General features: G+C 33.6%; 1 protein-coding gene across 1 annotated transcript; it reads left to right on the forward strand.

Annotated features, from left to right (window-relative positions):
- Positions 1 to 449: 449 nt before the first annotated feature.
- On the forward strand, positions 450 to 21,829 carry LOC131849043 (solute carrier family 2, facilitated glucose transporter member 5-like). Its single transcript, XM_059199030.1, has 11 exons — positions 450 to 659; positions 6,480 to 6,578; positions 8,320 to 8,453; positions 8,843 to 8,953; positions 11,851 to 11,941; positions 14,586 to 14,741; positions 15,460 to 15,652; positions 16,631 to 16,746; positions 17,887 to 17,980; positions 18,486 to 18,574; positions 21,695 to 21,829. Exons 1-11 carry the CDS (start codon positions 582 to 584, stop codon positions 21,827 to 21,829), a joined length of 1,296 nt encoding a protein of 431 aa, XP_059055013.1. The 5' UTR covers positions 450 to 581.
- Positions 21,830 to 25,042: the final 3,213 nt, after the last annotated feature.

Genomic DNA, 25,042 nt, shown 5'->3' on the forward strand with positions numbered 1-25,042 from the left:
CTGGCAAATTGTATCCAATCGAAAGTGTCCTCATAATCGCAATGTCCTTTTTTACAACTCTAGTAATCAGTGTGCACAGTGTCTTCATTGCAAGGTATTAAGAAATCTTTTTTTTTATTATTAATGGGATTGCGCTTGGTCTTATCTCATCTGTTGGTAAATGATGGCAAGACCTAGGATGTAGTGCGCTTACCAAGAAGATATCTTCACCATAGACTTGAAGAATCCGGGGTTGTATTTCTCCGGGAACACAAAAGCTGGAAGTGTGTTCCACTCTTTGGCAGTGCGTATTAGGAAGGACGATGCGAACTGCTCAGTGCGAATGTGAAGAATTTTAGAAAAAAAAAAAGAAAAAAAAAAAAAAAAAAAAAAAAAAACAAATCAAGTGATTAAGAAGTAATTTTAATTGTGTGATTACAACAATACATTTATTCTCATATCTGGTACTTTATAGTCAATAGCTTTTTGAAACTTGTTGTCTGAAATATAAAAAATAAATTGTTGTCTGTAGTGCGCTTACAGAAATCAGCTATATCTCCTTTTCAAGAATCGAAGGTGGTCGTGCTAGTGACTTGTAGAAAATGATGGAACAGCTTGATCAGCTTGTAGACAATGGATGGGCATCAATAACTTCTCGCAGCGCTGCTCTTCGTGTAAAAGTAAAGATTTCCTATACTATTTTTATGCAAATGTTCGTAGTGCATGTTCGAACCTGTGTAATTTTGACAAGTGTGATCGGCGATCACACTTGTCATAAAAAATTGTTTCGGTTCATTATGTACTAACATTTTATATTATAATTCATTTTATAACAATACATTGATGGGAAAAGGTGGAAATATAAATTCATTTATACAAAAGCTTGGCCGGCGGTATAATATTTTTAACAAAACCGTCATCCCCTATCGAAGTGAATATTCGGCCGCCATTGTATGACGTAATCATTATATTAAAAATAGCACGCAATAAGTATTAATTATGTATATATGCTGAATATAACTAATTGAATGTGCTAGATATTCTTCTAAATCGGCTTATTGAGTAAATAGCCAAAATGCTTGATGGATTTGTGTTGGTATGTTTATTTTATTATAATACAACAATAATAGAAGTGGTTAAGTGAATTAACCTGAATCGCCGAGATGTAAAAAATCATAAAAAGTAACAAAACAATACCAATGTATTGATCATTGTTATTTACGCATGGGCGTGAAGTGCTATTTACAATTTTTTAAATTTTATTTTCGAATACTCTTTGCTGGAGTAATTTTGCTGTGATTAAGTTAATATAAGAATGAAATTAAAAATGGTTAGAATTGACTGTGAACTGAATTTAATAGCGACACACACTGGGATTACAATTGTTTTGAATTTACAATTTTCAAAAAGTTTCTTAAGAATCGACAACGCGCACGTGACGCCCCCTGGTGTTTCAAGCGTCCATAGGCAGTACAGCAGATGAATTGTATGCTTGTTTACCACCATATAATAGATGACTACGAAATCATAACATACAAAATATTAATTAATTATTTATAATGAAGTAATATTTTGATTTACAAACTGTTTACCTGTTCACATTAATGTTGATACTTAGGTATACTAGGCAGGGATTTTCATGCAGGAACCAGATATGAATTTGCATCCATGTTTGAGAACATTAAACCTGTAATACAAATATTTATGATTTATTATAATAAGATTATCAGTAATTCTCTAAGTTGTTCGTCCTATAGAATTATTCTTGTTAATATACATACAAAATAGAATCATACATAAACGCATAATTTATATGTATGACTTTTATGTATTATATTATAACTAGAGGATTCGATTCCGGTCGATTTTTCTAATCCTGGGATTTCGGGATTATCTACAGTTAATCCCGGGATAGCGGGTCAGTCCCGAGATTTTATTGATAATAGAAAGTGGTAACATCAAAGACAGTAGAACATATCAAAATCAACTTTTTATTTTGAATCTTTTTTTAAACATATAGATAGAGTCTTTACAGGCATTTCTGCTCTTCCGTTGCTTTTGACTACAATGACAAATTAAGTACAATCAATATTCTTTCCAATTTATCAACTCAAGTGGCTTCCCATTCGTCTTCGCAGGAATTTTCATATATTATCGCTCCTTTATTCTATTCTTTTCCACCCCTCCACCCCTGAATATATAAAAAAACAAAGTTCCAATTTCATACTAAATCCCCAGGTTCTACTGTCGTAGTACCAGAAGCCTATGTTTGACGATCCCTGCTCACTCCTCCACATATTATTCCAACTCCTTCACTGTCCAAGCCATTCGCCTCTGGAACTCTCTACCACTCTCCATTCGATCAGCTCAAACACAAGCATCATTTAAAAATAGACTAAGATCTCATTATCTCTCTTCATAGTACATGTTTTTATTTGTTTTTTATCATTTCTTCCAATATGTAGTATGTATATATGTAGGTTTATATATTTATCTCTAATGTAAGTATGCATATTTAGTAATATAGTAAATAGTGTCTTATGTGTGCCACCTACCTATTCCATGTACATAAGTCCTGTATTCTAGGTTGTCTGTAAGAGATTGCTATTAGCGATAAGACCGCCTTTTGTAATTATTTTACTATTTACTGTATTTTCTCATTATTTCATCTGTGTACACAATAAAGAGTATTTTTATTATTATTATAGACAGAGAAGTATGTCTAATTATATTCTATAATTTACTAAATTCTCTGTCTATCTATATGTTTAAAAAGCATAATCTTTTTAAATATATAATTTTAAATCTCTAGTTTAATAATAAAAAAAAATCAATATTTTACTTAAAATAAATGTAAAACTTCTGTAAAACGTTAAATGTAAAAATACGTTCAAAAACATATATCAATCCCGAAAATCTCGGGATTCATCCAATTTAATCACGAAAATTTCGGGAATGATATATGCCCGGGATTCCGGGTTCCGGGCTCCAGAGTCTTGGGATCGAATCCTCTAATTGTAACGTAATTTACTAATTATATTCACCCGATCCTGTTCTTTAACATTGGTATTACCCTGTTGAACTGTATCGTTTTTAAATAACCAACTTAAATATAGAATAGAATAGAATAGAAAATCATTTAATCAAATAAACTTCAATGTAAGTTTTCACTTTTGAATAGTCATTACATTTTTTTTAATCTACCTAATTAATATATTATATATATGTTTAACATTGAAGATAATTTAATGAGGTATCTATTATTGGCTTTACTAATCATGAAATACTATATATTGTGTATAAATTGTATGTAAGCTGTTGTGTATAACCTGTTGATTGCCTAAAATAAATTGTATGGTCCATCTGTTTCAAGAATAATTAATGAATTATAATATACTAGCTAGCCACCCCGACTTCGCACGGGTATAAATGTATTGTACATATAAACCTTCCCCTTGAATCACTCTATCTATTAAAAATAACCGCTTCAAAATCCGTTGCGTAATTTTAAAGATTTAAGCATACATAGGGACAGACAGCGACACCGACTATTTTATACTATGTAATGATAATGACAACCAGTGTTGGATATATAATTACCTACACTAAACTCTGCTAAGGCATGTTGTCACAAATTTGTTGTAAGAATTCCTAGTGTACAATTATATTTTCATTAATAGAAATAGAATAGAATAGAAAATTCTTAATTTAAATAAACTTAAATTTAAGCTCTTTTGAATAGTCATACTATTTTTTAATCTACCGTTCAGTTGGAAAGCTGCCTCATCACAAGAGGAACGAGCAAGATACTTGCGTGTTGCTCTTTCAAATAATTGTTGTTACTTTACATTTTTAAGTTGAAGTGTGTAAATACAAACTACCAACTAGCACTAATTCATTAAAGTCAAAATATTTGACTACCATTTTATATTAATTAATTTTATAAGAATACTAACTACTCGCCCCGGATTCGCACGGGTGTACATGTATTATATATATATAAACCTTCCTCTAAAATAAACCGCTTCAAAATCCGTTGCGTAGTTTTAAAGATTTAAGCGTACATAGGGACAGACAGCGACACCGACTATTTTATACTATGTAATGATAATGACAACCAGTGTTGGATATATAATTACCTACACTAAACTCTGCTAAGGCATGTTGTCACAAATTTGCTTTTTGAAGGTGTTGAGGCATCCTACTTCTCGGAGATGAATTAAAGCAATATTGACTGTATCAATATATCAGTTTCAACTATTGCAATATTTAAATTATAATGCGTTAGAAATAGGCGGTAACGGTAGACTCTAGTAGCAATGCTAGTAATTAGAAGTAAGTCGGTACGAGGTACCGTTCCCCGGCCGTGCACGGTCGCTCAGTCACTTCGCCTCCTTTTTTTGAGCAGTGGTCGCGTGAACATACTCCCTGGGTTGAAGTCTTGTATCTTCAATAGAATAGAATACAATAGAATAGAAAATCATTTATTCAAATAAACTTAATTTAAGCATTTTAGTGAGCATGAGTACTCATTCCACTAGACCTCGTCATAGCTACTTATTTATTTATAATAGATAAGTAGATTGATAAAAGAGGTTACAATAGATTGGTAGTGGGCAGCTATTGTTGTACGCCTCTTTTCTTCTTCTTGCCCTTGTCTCAGCCCTTACGACGCCATCCACTACTGGAAAACTTCTGACGACGCGCCAACCAATAACATAAGAGTAGGAAGAGTTTTGTCCCGGACAAGAACCAGTGATCCTTCTACCTGTTGAACCCATTTTGTCTTCTTCTGAAGCATGTTATACATTGTTGCCAGAAATGTTGTTGTATATACCTGGACTTGACAATATCCTAAGGTTAACATTAGCTTCTGTCACCTGTGGATTAGGGATAGACGTGAGAGTTCGAGATTCTTGTCTCAAATAGAGACATAGATATCTTCCATACACCTATATATATATAGACGACCTTGGTGGTATAGCGGTCCAGCACACCGCTTTATATCCGATTGTACGCTCATTTCAATTAAATAATTACGAGTTTATTGGGAGTATTTTTATCAATTACCCTAAAATATCCAATGGTCGCGGGTTCGATTCCTCGCACGGCACAAACATTTGTATTCACGAGTATGATTGTTTGTATCGGTCTGGGTATTTTCTATATATAATATGTATGTATTTACGAAAAAAAAATATCTATGTATTTGTATCAGTTATCTAGTACCCATAACACAAGCTTAAGCTAGCTTAACTTGGGACTAGATGGCGCTGTGTGAATTGTCCTGAGATTATTATTATTATACAACACAGGTCCAGTTCCGGAGATAGTAGAAGTTCCACCGTATACAGTCTAATTGAGTGCTGTCAAACTATATTTAATTTTGTACTTATATATTTTTTTATATCTTATATACAAAATTCTCGCATCACAATGTTAGTTACCATACTCCTCCCAAACTGGCTTGATCGATTTTTATGAAATTTTATATGCATATTCACTAGGTCTGAGAATCGGCTACTATCTATTTTTCATGCCCCTAAGTGATAAGGGTTGTCCACCCCTAATGATAAAAAAAAATATTATGTGTCATTAAAAAATACTAAATATTCACCCTTCTATCACCAACCCCTATTTTTAATAGCGTTATTAATTTATATGGCAAAACAACGTTTGCCGGGACAGCTAGTACTAGATTTTATCTAGCGTATATTTAATGCGTCTATATAATTTATCTTTTAGGCAATATTAAATATTAAATACATATAATAATCAGAATAAAGATTACAACCAACAAGATGCTAAGCAAATGACATCGTCATGGATACACAGACAGTTAGGTCGTATATCTACAACTCATACTCCTAACAAACACATAGGCTATAAGGCTGTCGAAGTGTTAGTACTACCACAGATAACATAATATTACATGTACTACCATTATATTATCTGTGGCACTACAACGGCTGGACTGCGTATATATATGGTATGCCGTAACAATATTGCGTCCTATACAATGAGTATGTAATAATTATGTTCAGCGATAAACGGAATTTTTATATAGTAATGCAGGTTCGAATGTGTCTATCTATATTAATAATATCGTTAAGGGGCGGCTAATCTCTGAAATGGCTGGACCTATTTTGACGAAACTTTTTTTGGCAGCTATTTTTATTTTTAAAAAATCGTTTATTTTAGAAAAATAATGTCGATTTCTACGCGAAGTCGCGGGTACAGCTAGTTATATAATAATAATTCATCTGTCATTTATAATTGACGGCATCGGTGGTCTAGCTGTTTAGCATACCGCCTTACTTCCGATTGTCGCGGGTTCGATTCCTTGCACGACACAAACATGTGACAACAATACCCACAAAGTCAGTTAGTGCCTTGAGAGAGGCATGTTCATCAGATGACTGATGATGTTGATGGTGCAGTGATTATGATGATGAGGACAGTGTAGTGTTAATATATGTTTATGTAAATTTATGTTTTAGAACAAGAACGTAAAATTGGCTTTATGTGTGGTCACCTCGGCATACCTGTCTATACTCCGGGAGGGATTCAGCATCGGCGTGCAAGAATATCTGACAGCTGTAAGTAATAATAATAATAGTAATCTCAGGACAATTCACACAGCGCCCACTAGACCCAAGTTAAGCTAGCTAAAGCTTGTGTTATGGGTACTAGATAATTGATATAAATACATAGATATTTTTTTTCGTAAATACATACATATTATACATAGAAAACATCCAGACCGATACAAACAATCATACTCATGAATATAAAAGTTTGTGCCGTGCGAGGAATCGGATCCGCGACCATCGGTCGTAAAGCGGTGTGCTAGACCGCTAGACCACCGAGGTCGTCAAGTAATGTTTTGTACACACACTCACTTATTTAGAATAGAATAGAATAGAATAATATTTATTACAATCACACATCACATCAGAACAATTTTGATGCTCACATCAGAAGTATATAAATTATTATAACATAAAAATATAAATAACAGAATACAAATCATTACATAAAAAAATAGAACAAGAAAATCAAACAAAAGAAAATAGAAAAATAAACACATGCACCAAAACAATAATAACAAAGCAAATAATGACGACCTCGGTGGTCTAGCGGTCTAACACACCGCTTTACGACCGATGGTCGCGGGTTCGATTCCTCGCATGCCACAAACATTTGTATTCATGAGTATGATTGCTTGTATCGGCCTGGGTATTTTCTATGTATAATATGTATATATTTACAAATATATATATATATCTATGTATATGTATCAGTTATCTACTACCCATAACACAAGCTTTAACTAGCTTAACTTGGGTCTAGATGGCGCTGTGTGAATATTATTATTAAATAAACCAGAGAAAAAAAAATACATATACAAATTTTTATTCATGTAGGTCTATTACAGACTCTTAGATATGATATGTCAAATCTACCGTCAGTTCGGAATGATTTCGAGATAGAAGAACTGACACGAAACTCAGCTCGTATTCTTTTCAAATAAATGTTGTACATGTTTACAATAATACAGATTCATTATAAATTCAAATTTGAGAGAATAGAGTGACCACCAGCACATGTTAACTATAAAATGTACCTTTCTTGGTGCGGATGAAAAACAGTTATTTCAATATTACAAACAGACACTCCAATTTTATATATATGTATAGAGTATAGAGTATACACAAACAGTACGCTAAGATATATTTGACAGCCTCGGAGGTCTAGTGGTGTAGCATACCGCTCTACTATCAGATGGTCGCGGGTTCGAAACTCGTTTCTATCGGTCTGGGTGTTATAAGTATTTATTTACAATAAAATATCCATGTATTTATTTATTTTGTACACATTACATCAATGGTTGTAGACAAGACAATTAACAGCAATCCCTACACTTAGCTCAAGGCTTGTGTCAGGAATCAGAAATCCTTAATTACAGAAACATTAACTTAAAACAGGCTCCAGTTCAACGACGTACAAAGTTAACCAATGTTATATCGGTACTTTACAAAGAATAATAATAACTAAAATAAAGGTAAAGTTTGCGTGTAGGCTGGGTAGGTATATGAGCGTGCGCTTTATCTCAGTTGTTTAGTAACACAAGAACCCATAACACAAGCTCTGCTTAGCTTGAGATTAGATGGTGCTGTGAAAGTGTCTCGAGATAGTATTATTATATAGATACAATGCCACATCCTACTGAAACTTCAGTCAGAATTTCGTAAGGGACGTAGTACAGTGACTGCGCTTAACCATATTATAGGAATAAGTTTTATTATATTAAAACTGTTATGTACTGATTCTTTTCAGAATATGTCTAACAACATTCATAACAATACATTACACAATACAACTCTAACCTTACACGCAAATTTCGACGCTAAATCAAACTATAATGTGGGCAGCATGATTGGTGGACTCCTAGCTGGATACATAACTAACAGGTACATATTTTAAAAAAGTATTTTTTATTATTCTAATACAATTAGCAATAAGTAATAAAAAAAATAATCGTTAAAAATCTTCTTGCAAAACCTATGCTATAGTCTCGTGAGAGAACCTCGGCAGGAAGTCCATTCCACAATCTTCTATATATATATATAACTCAAAGGTGACTGACACAGTCATCTATCAACGCACAACCCAAACCATTGGACGGATCGGGCTGAAATTTGGTATGCAGGTAGATGTTATGACCCCGGCTTCGCACGGGTGGTTATATGTACATGTATTGTACATATAAATCTTCCTCTTGAATCATTCTATCTATTAAAAAAAACCGCTTCAAAATCCGTTGCGTAGTTTTTAATTGTATTTAAATTATTTTTCACAGGATGGGCAGAAAAAAAGGCTTGCTTTGGAGTAACTGTTTTGTAATATTCGGTTTTGTTTTACAAGCATGCTCGAAGATCACCAACTATGCTGTACTGCTAATAATGGAAAGGTAAGTGTCGCTAGCAACAAATAATTATTTTATGTTTGAGTCTATAGTAATGGCAATACATAAGTACCAGAGGTACCATTGATTCTCTTTATGTAAATTTTCAACGATTTTGACCGTCGATTAAATAGAAAAATGACATTATTCGAAATTAGAAGCTAGATTTGCCTCTTTATCATTATCTAAATACTTTTAAAATGATATACAGATTGTCCCAGTACTCAACGTCAAGCCGAAACGGGGTAACGAGATTGATTGTAACCATTATGAGAAAAATCAGAAAAAATATCTATCCCATGCAGTTTGAAAATGGGCATTTAAGAAAAACCAAGAAATTTGGTCAAACTAACCATTTTTCGGTTATTGTGGTTAACTTTTATTATTTTTGTTCATTTAAACTTTAGAACCGTAATCTTAATCTTCTAGAAGCACAGTAAAAAATAATGACACAATTGCCCCAAGTTTTCTCGCGCATTTAATAAGGATTGTAAAATGGTGGAATACTTGTTAGTTTCATACTAAAAAAACCGAGTAAAAAAATAAAAACCTCATGTAACCCGATTTTTGCTAACCCATTTTACTCAGTTTAAATTCTTTTTTATTCGTACAAGGTCTTTGTAGAGAGATGGATAGTGATGTAAATGATGAGAGAGATGGATAGTGGACATGTTTGCCATAAGTGAGCGAAACAGATAGTGACGCCTATTTTACCAAAGTCAACAGAAGTAAGTAAGTAAGTAAGAATTAATAAGTGTTTGGGAAACTACTCTGCTACCAAAATGTTAGGGAATTTACTCTCTGTATATATATAGTAAAAAATGAGTGGAAGCGTCAGTCACGTACCTGTATGGTTCTGCGGATTTCTTGGGCTTCAGGGTCTCGAAGATCGCTAGCTTTCCAGTTTCACAGTAGGTTTCACAGTAGGTTTCACAGTAGGTTTCACAGTTCTAATTTATTTTAATTCACAACACAATGCGCGCGCGTTGTGGTCGCCGTACAGTACTAGGTAAGGGAGGGGAAGTGAAAGCGGGGGAACAGAAAACCAACGGACTCCAATATAATAATCTGTGCTTACGATGATACAGGGTAGATTCTGAACAATAAGATTATGAAAAATGTTGACCTAGTTTAGGTTTATTGCAATAAAATGGTTGAATGAAAAGTTGTATGGAAGAATGGTCATTTTTGAAGCTAGAATCTTCAAAATTATTTGAGGCTGTTGATTAAATTTATTGGTTTAATTAACATAACATAACTTAATTGTACAACTAAGAACCTAAAATTAAAAACCTTAAAAAATATAATATAGTAACTAAAATATATTATCAAAAGTTCCTTTAGGCAAGGTTCCAAAGATATTTGCAGCGTTCCCTCTTTGAATGGCTAGACTAATTAATTGATTGAATAAATATAAATGAGTTGATTAAATATAAATAAATATGATATTCAAAGTTTGTAAAAAAATACCCTTAAGGGGGTAAAAGTTTTTATGTAAATTCGTTATATTTGAAGTTAGAACGATGAAACTTTTTTCTTTGGCTTTTTTGGGTTAGTTTATTAAATACCTTACTAATATCATAAATGTGAAAGTAACTGTTTGTCAGTCTCACTTACACGACAAAACTACTGAACCAATTTACATGAAATTTGGTACACAGTTATTCTAGAACCTGAGAAAGGACATAGACTAGTTTTGAATGGGAAGAAAGGGTTGTAAGGGGCTTGAAAGGGTATGTAAGAATCGTCGGTATCGTAATCGGTAATGGTCACACTTCGTCTTCTTCTTTCGTTTCTTCTTCTTTCGTTTCTTCTTCGTTCGTAATGACAACTAAATACATATATGTATTTAAATATATTTTCCCCAGAACGCCGCGACGACCCTTGCGCATTACGTCGCAACTTATACTTAGGCTTATTATTAAATACGAATAAATATAAAATTATAAGTTTGTAAAAAAATCCTTAACGGGGGTAAAATAATATAGGGATGAAAGGTATTATGTAAATTGGTCATTTTTGGAGGTAGAACGATGAAACTTTTTTCATTGATTTTTTGGGTTACTTAATTAAATATAAATATAGGAAAATGGATTTTAAGGGATTTAATGGAGAGACATGTTTATATAGAAATATTGTCATTTTTAAAGTTAGGAACTTGAAGTTTATAAACCCATTGATTAAATAAACAAAATGGGCTGTAAGGTGATCAAAGAGAGAAGAAAGATTATATGAAAGTGTCGACATTTTGAAAGCTATGTGCTTGAAACTTCTTTATTTTAGGCTTTTGATTGAATTGTATGGAATTCTGTGTCGTCATTTTTTAAGCTAAAACGGTGAAGCTTTTTTATTTGGCTTTTATTGGGTTAGGTCGTTAAATATTTTTTCATTATTTGGTCAAGGTCACTTTACGCGGACGAAGTCGCGGGTACAGCTATAATAATAATCTCAGAAGAATTCACACAGCGTTATCTAGTCCCAAGTTAAGCTAGCTAAAGCGTGTATTATGGGTACTAGATAACTGATAAAAAAACATTTTTTTATTCGTATATACATACATATTATACATAGAAAACACATAGACCAATAAAAACAATCATACTCAAGAATACTAATGATTGTGCGTGCGAGGAATCGAACCCGCGACCATCGGAAGTACGGAGGTGTGCTAAGCCCCTAGACCAATGAGGCCGTCAATTTTGTTAGCAGTTCTTTGTGTTAACACGATCTATCATTTATTATACATTTTTTTTATTTTAAATGCATTATAAATAGATCACAGTTAGAAACACAAACAAAGTTGTTTTTTTACAGAAAGAAAAAAAAATATTTATTTTTAATTACTATAATTTTATGGCTTTTATACAAGAAGAGGTTTCATGTGCTAACTAAATTTGTTACAGATTTTATATGGAATTCTGCTATAGTATATACGACAGAGTGGTAGCTTTATACCTGGCAGAACAATTTACATCCAAATCCATACGTGCAATCGTAAGTATATATTTTTTTTTATGTAATTGAAATAGAATAGAATAGAATAACATTTATTACATCACACATCACAACACAATAAAAACGATGCTGACAGCTGCATATAAATTATTATATAAGATAAACGTAAATAAAAAACAATACATTAAATTAGATATGAAGTCATTATATACAGAAAAAAAAGAACAACAGAATAACAAATAAATAAATAATAATAGTAATAATAATAAACCAATACTAAATAATAATAATAAAGTAAAGATGATGAAAGATGCATTTCACATCCTTCCATCGTCAAAATGATAAATGATAAATCATCTGCCGCTCACCTGATATCATACCTATATGATAAATATTCATAAATTCAAATACAAAAATCATTTATTCATGTAGGTCATTTTGGTTTGTGGCAAGCGTAATATCTCCTATAGAAAGTTTATACTCTATCCTGAGGAGATAAAAACCATCGCTCCTAAGAATATTCTTCAATTCTTGTCCCTGACGGGTTTTTTTTGTGTATGATAATGGAATGGTGCACCCGCCTGCGCTAACGGTTTACGCTGGCGGGGTACCAGTGGAGGATAATAAGATGAGTATGAGGTCAAGTCAGTTAGCCCATCGTGACAAATTCACCAAGAATTCATCACGATAGTTTCCAGGGAGAACCGCGTGGAGGAGGACCTAACATGGTACATTGCTAGCAATGGGAGTTACTAGTTCCCATTACTAACAATCCCCTTCCCCCCGTCCCAGACGGGTGTAGGTAGCGAACTTTGAAAAAGGGCGAGCACAATAGATCTATGTAAGTCGCAGTGCTACAGGTCTAAGTACCTAAAAATAGCCCAAACAAACACAGCATTTTAGAATCCAGAAGCCGAACATGTCAACAGGTTTTTTAAACATGATGTAATAAAAACAGTTAAAAATGTCAGAAAATACCTTGTTAGTTATTTTCAGACCTTAAAATTAAATGTATTAATTTTATATCATTTTAGATGTACCTAACAAAATCTTACTACAGTTTGTTACAAATTGTTTTATTAATCAATTCGATTTTTTTTGTTCTTAAAATAAAACACTAATTGTTAATATACTTTATATTAAAGCTAAAAAAATTACATTACTCCGGACGTTCCCCGGATGACTAAACTAGGAGAAATCCGGGGATACCCGGACGGATGACAACCCTAGCTATGCACCCTCATGTGTTGCCATTCTAAAGGATTAACATATCACGTCTCTTATCCTGTAATTTCACACCCTACAACCGAAACCCATCTTACAAAGCATGCTGCTTGGCGGCTGAAATAGGCGTGACTTGACAATAATGGAGTAGCATATGCTGGTGGTCACCACATTATCCGATTTAAAAATGAATCTGTATTTTTGTAATCACGTACAAGCCCATTTTAAAAAGATAAGTGCCTAGTTTCATGTCCCTTCTCCTTAACTCGAAAGCACTCTGAACTGACGATAGATTTGACATATCATAAGAGTCTGTAATAGAACTACTTGAATGAAGATATTTTCATTTGTTTTTGATAGACTTGACACCGGTGAAAACTTGTTGTGGCTTCGCCAATGGGCTAAGTAACCTGACTTCAAGCTCATCCTCCACTGGTGCCTCGCCTGCGTATATCGTTAGCGCAGGCAGGTGCACCATTACATTATCATCCATAGAAAAGTCTTAAACTTTTCTTTACTTACCTCTGCTTAGCTTAGGACTAAATATCGCAATGGACTAAATTATTATTATTGTTTTACTAATACATATTATAAACGCGGAGTTTGTGAGTGTGGATGAACGAATGCTTGTTACTCTTTCACACAAAAATTGCTGAATTTTCTTTATATTAAAAAATTGAACGCGTTTGACCGCAATCTCACCTGATGTTTGGATTGGATTTTAATGAATAATAATGATGATGTGGTTGATTGCCGCATGCATCCTGTTAAAGTGCGAATACTGTAACTCAAATAATGCCTATTCACTCTTGACTTGAAAGACCCAATGTTGTAAGAGGCAGGAAAAATAGACGCTCTTATCACTACGACTGATTTAATCTTATTGCATGATTATATTTGAGTTCCACGTTTCGACTTGTAAATGTAAACTTAGAAGGATTATTTAAAAGAGCAACATAAAAGTTTCTTCTTCGTTCTTATTGTGATGAGACAAAACGAGTGGTAGATAAAAAACAAATTGTTGTGTGTGTTTGAATAAATGATTTTCTATTTAATGATAATGTTATTTGTAAATGTTTACAATAAAATACACTGTTGTTTATAATAATCACTTCTTTAATACTTTACTTATATATTCTGATACAATTTACTTTGTAACTTAATTCCTAGACATTTTAACTCTTTAACAGCAAAAATACAGAGATCCATTTACTTATGCCATTTTTAACCAAAGACAATAATCATAAAGCTTACATCTATATTTTACAGAGACAATACCATAAATAAGAAAATTATAAAGGTTGAGTCTGTTCTTTACCTCAACAAATGAAACAACAATAATATAGCTCAGAGCATCAGAATAACACATAGGCTATGAATTTCACGAGGCTTTTCAGCCGGTTTCCCGGCTAGTTTTTAGTGTTAGTTATTTTTATTAAGTGAACTTGAAATCTTCCAGATCGGATTATTTTACCGACATTTAATCACCATCCTTCTGTCGCGACACCTGCGTTGGGAGTCAATTTTTGGTACACCAAATTACTGGCCATATCTACTGATGCTGATGATAATTCTATCTGCTATACAATGGGTATCAGGAGAGGACAAAAACGAAGTAAGTAGTAAGTCTTTTATTTGTAGGGAGTAGGTAGGTCAAGTAGGGAGGGTGGACCACCATGCTTGCATGCTTTCACCATGCACCCTGGCCCTTCCGATGGGAGAATCCATTGGGAATTTAAACGGGGATCGAAAAATATTTACTTCAATTACAAAAATCTTAAACGTAGCAGATAAATACAGTAGTATATGTAAATAAATGCAATAATATATATATTAAACAGCATATATATATAAATGCAGTAAAAACAAGGTTTGCCGGGTCAGCAACTCTAAGATATTTTATTTTTATTTACTTAAAACAGAAAACATGTGTACTAATTTACTGATGAAACAATGATATTCACAGAAGTAAATTTACAAAAACAAAGAAAATTTAACTTATAAACAAAAAGAAAGAAACCATATAAAATTCTTGTTTCACTTCTTAGAAATGGCTTAACCGATTTTGATTGAATTTTACATATATGTATACTTAGTCTTAGAATAGGTTGTTACCTATTTATCATATCTGTAGATAATTAGGGTGGCTCACCCCAGAATGCTTTTTTGTTATTTTTTTATAATTTGCCATTAAAAAATACAGACAACCCAAAAATTTCGCTCTTTTACCATCAACCCCTGCGATATTCATTTATATTGTAAAACAACACTTGCTGCGAGCCAGTTAATATGTAAAATCAATAACAATGAAAATGTCATAAAAAAAATTCTAGGAAGCGGAGAAGAATGTAACTCTCTGGACACTGCTCAGCAACCATCCTCTTCGGCAGCACCTTATCATCCCCATGATGGTAATAATAGCACTGGAGCCGCTAGAAATCTGCAGCAAAAAAATCTTCATCACTGATATCGATGGAGAAGAATCTCTCGCAAATGTCCAACAATATATAAGATATTTAAATGTTGGTAAGTGATAATAGAAGATACATAGAATATAATAAAAATAAAAAAGATCAAAATATCTTTATTAATTTAGGTCTATTGGTCTATTAGTACTCTCCTTATCAACATCATCATCTGCTTCTTCCTTATCCCATTTATTTGTGGTCGTCGTAATATGTTTTTCTCTTTCATTCATCCCTGTTCGCAGTCATCTCGTTATGTTATCAAATCGCTCCTATTGCCAACTTTCTATGTTATTATTTATTTCTCTTACCATATCATCTTTCACACAGTCCATCCATCTCTTTTTCGGCCTTCCTCTGCCATATGTAACAGCTTCCTTAGGATATGATCTTCATTCCTACGCATTACAGATCCATACCACGATAGTCGATTACTCTTCATCCTCTCCGACACCGGCGCCACTTTCATACTTCCTCTAATGTATTCAATCTTTATCTTATCCATTCTTGTCACACCACACATCCACCTCAACATTCGCATTTCAGTTGCATGCAGTCGTCTTTCATTCGTCGCTTTTACGGGCCAGCACTCTGATCCATACAAGACAGCAGGTCGGATCATGATCTTAAAAATTCGTCCTGGAAGCCGTCGTGATAAATTCCTAGTGAATTTGTCACGATGGGCTAACTGATCTGACTTCGTGTTCATCTTATCATCCTCCACTGGTGTCCCGCCAGCTTGAACCGTTAGCGCAGGCAAGAGCACCATTTCATTATCATACACAAAAAATAAAATAAAAATAATAATCTTAGGACAATTCACACAGTGATAACTAATTGAAATACAGAGATATATATATATTTTTTGTAAATACATATGTACATATTATACATAGAAAACACCCAGACCGATACAAACAATCATACTCATGAACACAAATGTTTGTACCGTGCGAGGAATCGAACCTGCGACCTATAGCTATATTATATATGTGTATATACATATATTATATTAATAAAATATCTTCCTACATAACAGTGATGACGCTGGTATCTGGGTTATTAGTGGAAAAATTCGGTCGGAAGACACTGTTGCTGACTGGGTTCATCGGCATGTTCATCACCACAGTAGGACTGTTCATCACCAATCAATACGTAAGTATACATCATTTGTTTACTAGATGGCGTTTGTAAATACATACATAACACCTAGACCGATAAAAACAATCGTACTAAGGAATAAAAATGTATGTACCGTACGATCCGATCGATCCCCGTCCAATTCAAACGGGGATCGAAATTCGGCCTGTGCTGAGGTTCGAACCCTTAGCAGTGCCCTCAGACTAAAGTCGTAACCGTCAGGCGGTAGTTGGCCTTCAGCCGCTCCATAAGTCCTTCCTTTGGTTTGGAGTGCCATCTGCACTCGCCCTCTATCGTCCAGTGAAGCTGTAAGGCCAGCTGCGGCTAACAGCATTAGAGTAGTCCGAAAAAGAAACTGTTCGAGAAATCCCACGACTATCGGAAGTAAAGCGGTGTGCTCAACCGCTAGACCACCGAGGCCGTCTATTGTCAAAGAGTATTAAGGTTATCAAAGACTATACTTCTATAATATCAGATTTATATTGTAATAAATTAATTTATTATAGTCATGTTTCAAATTCAGTAAGACTATGTAATATTATATTATCTGTGGTGTGGTAAGACTATAGACAAATAATTTAAAGTTTTTGGACATTAATCTTTTGTCAACTTGACCACAGACTAATAATAAGCAAAAGAGTATAAATGCGTGTGTGTGTCAAATACATGGTACACACTACCAACGATAATATTATATATAGATATATGTATTCTGTGTCTGTCTGAGCGTCTGTTTGTAATATTGAAATAACAGTTTTTACTACATCCATATGAATATACACGGTACATACACCAAAATAACACATTTACAATTTTTGTCTGTTTGTTCTGGCTAATCTCTAAAATAGCTGCCGTTCCCGCGACATCGCCCGCATGGATGGCGTGGAATTTAATATTATTTTTCTAAAATAAATGTAGCCTAAGTTACTCATTATTACATATATGCTAGCTGCCAATAAAAGTCTGTCAAAATCGGTCCAGCCATTTCAGAGATTAGCCGGAACAAACAGACAAAAATTGTAAATGTATTATTTTGGTGTATGTACCGTATTTATATTCTTATGCATGTAGTTAAAACGGTTATTTCAATATTACAAACAGACACTATAATTTTATTTATATGTATAGATAATATGTCCGTTGTCTCACTTGTAGACGCATGTCCCTTCCTTGCACTTCGCTCTGGTGATCCTGTTCATGATGAGCTCCGCAATAGCTCCCTGCACTATAATCTGGTCCCTCTTCCGCGGTGAGTATTATATTATACTAGGGACCCGCCCCGGCTTCGCACCGGTGCAATGCTGATACTAAAATATAAATATAGCTACATACTACAGAGGAGGGCGGGGGGCGGCTAGCCATGTATCATATCAGGTTGGCCTCCACGAGGTTCCCCCTGGAAACAATCATGTTAAATTTCTGGTGAATTTGCCAAGATGGGGCAACTGACTTGATCTCACGCACATCTTATCATCCTCCACTTTATCATCCATAAGATACCTACTACAGAATGTCCTTATAAACAACGATTACAGCAAATGTTCTCCATGAATAAATGATTTTTGATTTGATTTGATTGTCTATTTCCATCAAATTATTCATACAAAATACTTAACGTTCATAAGAGACTAAAATGTTGTCCATGAATAGATGATTTTTGTTTTGATCTGATTTAATTGTCTATTTACAAACGTTCATAAGCGACTAAAATGTTCTAAATGAATAAATGATTTGATTTGATTGTCTATTTACAGAGTTATTCAAGAAATTGACGTGTACGGAGGCGGTAACTGTCAATATAGCTCTCTTCCAGTTATCCAGCTTGAGTTTGTTGCTATTACCGGTAAGTACATTTAGTTTTAGTTATTTTAAACGTGATTCCAAAATGTATATACAAAATAATATATTTCTGTAACTATATCAGTTGCCTAGTATTCATAACACAAGCTCTGCTTATCTTGATACTAGTAAGCGGTGTGAATTCTGAAACTACTCTAACGCTGTTGGCCGCTAGGCCTTCAGCTAATGATAGAGTTTTTTTTGTGGATAAGGAAATGGTGTATCCGCCTGCGCTAACGGTTTACGCTGGCGGGACACTAGTGGAGGATGATAAGATGAACATGAGGTCAGATCAGTTAGCACATCGTGACAAATTCAATAGGAATTTATCACGATGGTTTCCAGAAGGAACCGCGTGGAGGTCGACCTAACATGGTACTATATACTGCCAACTACAGAAGGCTGTAGTTCTAAACACATGCCGCATTGTTAGAAAGTTTCTACAGACAGATTAGACCTACATTTGTATTATGGTATATCCATCTAAGATAGAACATTGTTATGTACCTGGCTTAGGCCCGTACATACCAAGATTACTGGCGAAAGTTGAGAAAAAATAATATAAAAAAAAAAAAATAATCATTTATTAAACATCATATTAAAAAGTACAAATATATAAAACTTAAAAATTAATATTTCACTATGAGCTGAAAGGGCCTCCACTCAGCTGGTGCCGCAGTGGTCCACTGCAGCGCTGATTTTCAGTGGAGCCACTCGAAAGAAAGAAATAGCATTTATGATGATTATTTTATTGACTTTAAATATATAAAATGTAGAGTGAAAATTACTAGTTCCCATTACTAACAATCCCACCACCCCGAACGATAGGGTTTCTACTGTCTGATTAGAAAGTCTCTGGAAGGCGGTGTTTGGAGTTACAATTTAAGGGGGTGAAGGTTGAGATCTCGAACCTCTATACCCTGGCATCAATTCCGGGGGTAACAACCCCTGGGTTTGAAACTTATTAATACCGTATTTGGGGACTATAGTCAGTTTTTTAATGCCGGAAAAAAATTTGACATTTGTTAAATAAAAAAAAATAACGTTTTGTAAGTTGTCATATTTCATAAAACATACAGTTATTTAAAATATTTTCTTTAGTTTGAATGAAAAAAAATATCGTACCTATTGTAATACTTTTTGTACATTTATGATCACGGCCTCGATCAAGCACGCCGCCTTACCTTCGATGGTCGCGGGTTCGATTCCCCGCACGGCACAAACATTTGTATTCATGAGCATGATTGTTTGTAGCGGTCTGCAAGTTTTCTATGTATGTATTTAAGAAACAAAAATATCTATGTATTTGTATCAGTTATCACTCACCCATTCCGAGGCCCCGGGCGACTGGACTTTACGAGGCCCCGGGCGGAAGGTCTTTGCGAGGCCCCGAACGGTAGGTCTTTGCGAGGCCCCGGACGATAGGTCTTTGCGAGGCCCCGGACGATAGGTCTTTGCGAGGCCCCGGGCTGAAGGTCCTTGCGAGGCCCCGGGCGGAAGGTGTTTGCGGCCCTTTGTCCTTCGTGAAGGTGTGTGACACGACATCAGTGATTTTGTTTAACATATCAATACTAATACCATAATACCATAAATATCAAATTAATGTAAATTTTCCGTTGATTCAGTAAAACTTGATGTCTTGTCTGCCTTATTTTGCATTGTTTTATTGTGTTTTTTTTGTTTGTACTTGTTATTTCTGGTAAATTTGTTTTTTGTGATTAAATGCCTACATCTGGAAGTTTCCGCAACTCGCCACTCGTCGTTTAAAATTTGCTTTGGTTATTTGTTACGCGAGGCCCCTGCAAGCGCGAGGCCTCGGGCGATTGCCTCGTTCGCCACACTAAGGCCGCCACTGCTAGTAGTTAGTACCAATAACACAAACTTTAGCTAGCTTAACTTGAGTTTATATGGCGCTGTTTGAATTGTCCTTATATTATTATTTAGTAAAAATTAGTAAATGTACAAAAACTACAAAAAAAAAATGTTGTGTTATATTATACGACAGTAATAGAAACACTAGTATACGTACGTATTATTTTAAAAAATATTGTTGAAAATTCGTATAAATTTTAAAAGTTAATATACTAAAGTAAAAACTTTTACATACGATTAAACAATCGGAATCGCAGTTACAGCACTATCCCGCTACAGATTATCGCTACGTAACGTCAAAATGTCATTATTTGAAAATTTGACATTTACACCTGTCATTGTAGTATCCGAGATTAAAAAACCGACTATAATTATTTTATTTTATTGTTTTTCGTTTTGTATTTTTGACTGATTTTATAATTTATTTGTGTTATTGCTTTTTTTTCTTTTGTTGCTTAGAAAAATGTTTCTATGCATTTATATCAGTTGTCTAGTACCCATAACATAAGGGACAAGCTGACACTGTATGAATTGTGTAGTGATATTATTATTACTCTGATCAACACAACTCTTGTATTCTTCATTTTTTTTTTGTGATATTTTTGTGGTTCTGAGTTCTGAAGAAAACACTGGGAGATTGCTAATATCTTAAATTTTTGATATACACAGTTGTATCATTTTGACGAATATAGAAAATTAGACATTACGTTAACAATATTTCTATTGACCACTTGTCAATATCACTAGGTACAAATATAGCAAAAACAATCGGGATTATACCATGTGCGCTGTGGCATGGTGCGGGTGACAGTTTCAGTATCATTAAAAAAAAAATAATAATAATGTCAGTGAAACAAATAAAATAAAAATAAAAAAAGTTTCAGTATCATTTCATTCCTATTTCTACTTTACTAATAAAGACAACTCTCACACGCACCATGCTACAGCGCACATGGTATAATTACAACATCTTGTTGATGAAGCCATACAGAGAACAACAACATAATATATTTCAGTGTTCAAATCTAAGTTGAACATAGTAAACGAGGGAACAAAAGCTGTGAGAGAAAAATGATTGCTATATTCAAACAATACGCGTTAATTCGGGCACAGATGACCTAATAATTCGGGGTAGAAACGGAAATAAAATGGAAATAAACAAATAGTTGACCAGTGTTATTAGTGTTGCCAAATTATAAATAATTTAAAAAATATATCTTTGTTTTAACCTGTTTTTTTTATATAATTGCAGCAAGCGTTTGGAGGCATCCTCATAATATTTGCGGTGCTACTGATCTTCATGCAATTCATAGCGTTTAAACTTCCGGAACCAAAGAACAATACTATAGACAAAATCACCACCATGTTCCTACAGCTAATACCATAACATATATATTTATATAATTAATCCTTTTTTATATGTAAATTTTAAATATCTTTTATTTGTTTTATTAAAAAATATATAATTATTCAAACTTACAATGAACTTATTAGTTTTAGGCTAAAATTATATAATTATTAACCACTTAATAAATATAAAAACAACTGTTTGGACTCCAGTTAAGTTGTAACATCACGTTTCGTTTGACTCTAAAAAGTTGCCGCGATTTACTATTTATAACTTAGTATTTCAGCTGTACGACTTTCGTAATATATTAAATCATTAATAACTGTATTAACTTAAATATACCTAGCAATTGTTAAATGTAAAATTAGTAACTGTCACACGCATCATTTTTTAAGAAGAGTATATTAAGGTTTCTTAAGGGGCGGCAACGCGCTTGTGACACCCCTGGTGTTACAGGAGTCCATAGTCTACGGTGACCGTTTACCATCAGATGAGCCGTTGACAATATCGCGCATTCAACCGGGCGCCTGCGCGCGCTCGGGCGTACCACACCGCCGCCCCCGGGCGCCCCTCCAATCGATCCCCCGTACAATTCAAACGGGGATCGAAATTACGACGGCCTGAGCCGAGGTTCGAATCCCTAGTGGGTTCGAAGCCCTCAGACTAAAGTCGTATCCGTCAGGCAGGAGTTGGCCTTCAGCCGCTCCATAAGTCCTTCCGCGGGTTTGGAGTGCCATCTGCACTCGCCCCCTATCGTCCGGTGAAGCTGTAAAGGCCAGCTGCGGCCAACAACATTAGAGTAGTCCGAAAAAAAAAAAGATGAGCCGTATGCTTGTTTGCCACCTACGTGGTATAAAAAAAAGCATGCTACATCACACAGTAATGTAACTACTTAACAAATATAAAAACAACTGTTTGGATCTCGGACCCCTTTGCCCCGGCATCAATTCCGGGGGTAACAATCCCTGGGTAGCATTTAAAACTCTTAGTAATGCCGTATTTGGGGACTATACTCAGTTTTCTAATGCCGGAAACAAATTTGATATTTGTTAAATTAAAAAAAAATTACGTTTTGTAAGTTGTCATATTTCATAAAACATACAGTTATTTAAATTATTTAGCTTTAGTTTAAATGAAAAAAAAAATATCGATTTATAATACTTTTTGTACATTTACTATGACGGTCGCGAGTTCGATTCCTCGCGCGGCACAAACATTTGTATTCATTTGCATGATTGTTTGTATCGGTCTCGGTGTTTTCTATGTATAATCCTTATCCTTACTAATATTATAATCGCGAAAGTAACTCTGTCCGTCTGTCTCGCTTTCACGAAATTTGGTACACAGATAGTCTAGACCCTGAGAAAGGATTTTATAATGCGAAAAAGGGTTGTAAGGGGTTGAAATTGGGGATGAAAGATTGTATGAAATAATCGTCATTTTAGAAGCTAAAAGCTTGAAACTTATAAAAAGTAATCTATGTTCTTTCTCAGGGTCTAGGCTATCTGTGTACCAAATTTCATTTAAATCGGTTCAGTAGGTTTGACGTGAAAGCGAGACAGACAGACAGAGTTACTTTCGCGTTTATAATATTATTATAACAAATAATAATGTAATGAAAATAATAAATAATAGTAAAATTGTAAAAGTAATTATAGTAAATAGTAAAATATAGTAAATAGTAAGGAGTAAGGATTAAACTTTTCAAGATGGCGGAATATAAATGTATTATTCTATATTTTTTTCGTTAATTTGTTTATTTTAAAGATACCTGTAATTTACTAAGCATCACATCTAAAACAAATTATCATCGAACATGTTTTGTTTTTGAGGTAAATCAAGTCTTAATAATAGACCATATAACAAGATCTGTAACTACATAACATTGCAAAATAATCGTTATTATCACCGCCGAATTGTACTTAGAACTGTATCTAAACACTATTATTATATTATTATACATATTGTTTTATTTACAAGTGTAACAAATCTCGTTACACAATAACACGTCAATAGTAATTAATATTTTTAAGATAATTATGTCACAATTACAATTTTAAATATTTATAATAATATATAACATAGTAATAAAAGTCACTTAATTGAAAATGTCATAATTTTACATTGGAACTCAGATATTCCGTCACATTGTAAAAAGGATGTTGCTCGAAATATGATTTTATCTTGTTCTTCAATTCTGTTGATGTCAATTCCATTGTTTTATTTAATAGTTTATTGTACATTTTTGCCATACATAAATTATTATAGAATAAATTAACAATCAAATCATCCATTTTTGTTTCTTGTCCATTCTTATAGCTAGCTAGCTAGATTAGGATAGCGATAAAAAATTATGACATCCTCGAGTGACCGAAAGTGTACTCTATAATTAAATACTTTTAACAATTAACTAAGACTAAACACACGAATTTCATGACATTTGACTTCTCCGGTTTTGTCACAGTTGGTCATATGTGACACCTCTCTATTAGTATGCCACTAATTTTACATAAAGAATTTATTAAATTTTGTTGTTTATTAAATGTTTAAAAATACCAATACTCGAAGTGCTGTCATGGGCGTCACATGATAACGTGATGTCCGTAGTCCTGTCAATGTTTTTTTAGGTAAATCTAGTGTAATTATAGACCATATTATATAACAAGAATTGTAAGTACATAACATTACAAAATGGTAATTTATCACCACCAAATTGTGTCACTGTACTTAAAGCTGTATCTAAATGGGAACCATGCGTAAAATATAATATTATATAAAAAATAACAATTAAAATCCATTTTAGTACAATAAGTATCCATTTTAGTACAATAAGTATCCATTTTAGTACAATTAGTATCCATTTTAGTATAATTAGTATCCATTTTAGTACAATTAAATGATTCGTTTTAGTTTCATGCCAGTTCTTCTCGGCTGAAATATTGACTGTTACCACTTACCGTCTAGTGCCCGTCAGCTTGTTTGCCATTCTATTTACAAAAAAAGTATATTTAACATGTCACCAAATTCATATATATATACCAATATATCGCACAATGTCACACTTTGTCACCACTCATCCGCCCTAACGTGTGACGTAATTTATGGATGGGCCATTTAATATAATGTTTTAATGTAAATTATAGTGTAATATGCCAATTATGTTGTCAACTGCGTATAAAAATTATTGTAATTGTAAATTTAATTTTTAATTTGTGTTTAGTATTACCTAACCACAAATTAAAAATTAAATTT

This window comes from Achroia grisella, unplaced genomic scaffold (genome assembly GCF_030625045.1).
Source record: "Achroia grisella isolate CSIRO2021 unplaced genomic scaffold, CSIRO_AGI_Agris_v1 utg628, whole genome shotgun sequence".
NCBI classification, from domain to species: domain Eukaryota; kingdom Metazoa; phylum Arthropoda; class Insecta; order Lepidoptera; family Pyralidae; genus Achroia; species Achroia grisella.

Excerpts from the sequence above, each read along its gene's own strand:
- LOC131849043 (XM_059199030.1), top strand. The coding sequence starts at position 582 with ATGATGGAACAGCTTGATCAGCTTGTAGACAATGGATGGGCATCAATA. Across the intron at positions 660-6,479 it reads GCGCTGCTCTTCGTGTAAAA|AACAAGAACGTAAAATTGGC; the intron begins GTAAAGATTTCC and ends TTTATGTTTTAG. Across the intron at positions 8,454-8,842 it reads GCTGGATACATAACTAACAG|GATGGGCAGAAAAAAAGGCT; the intron begins GTACATATTTTA and ends TATTTTTCACAG.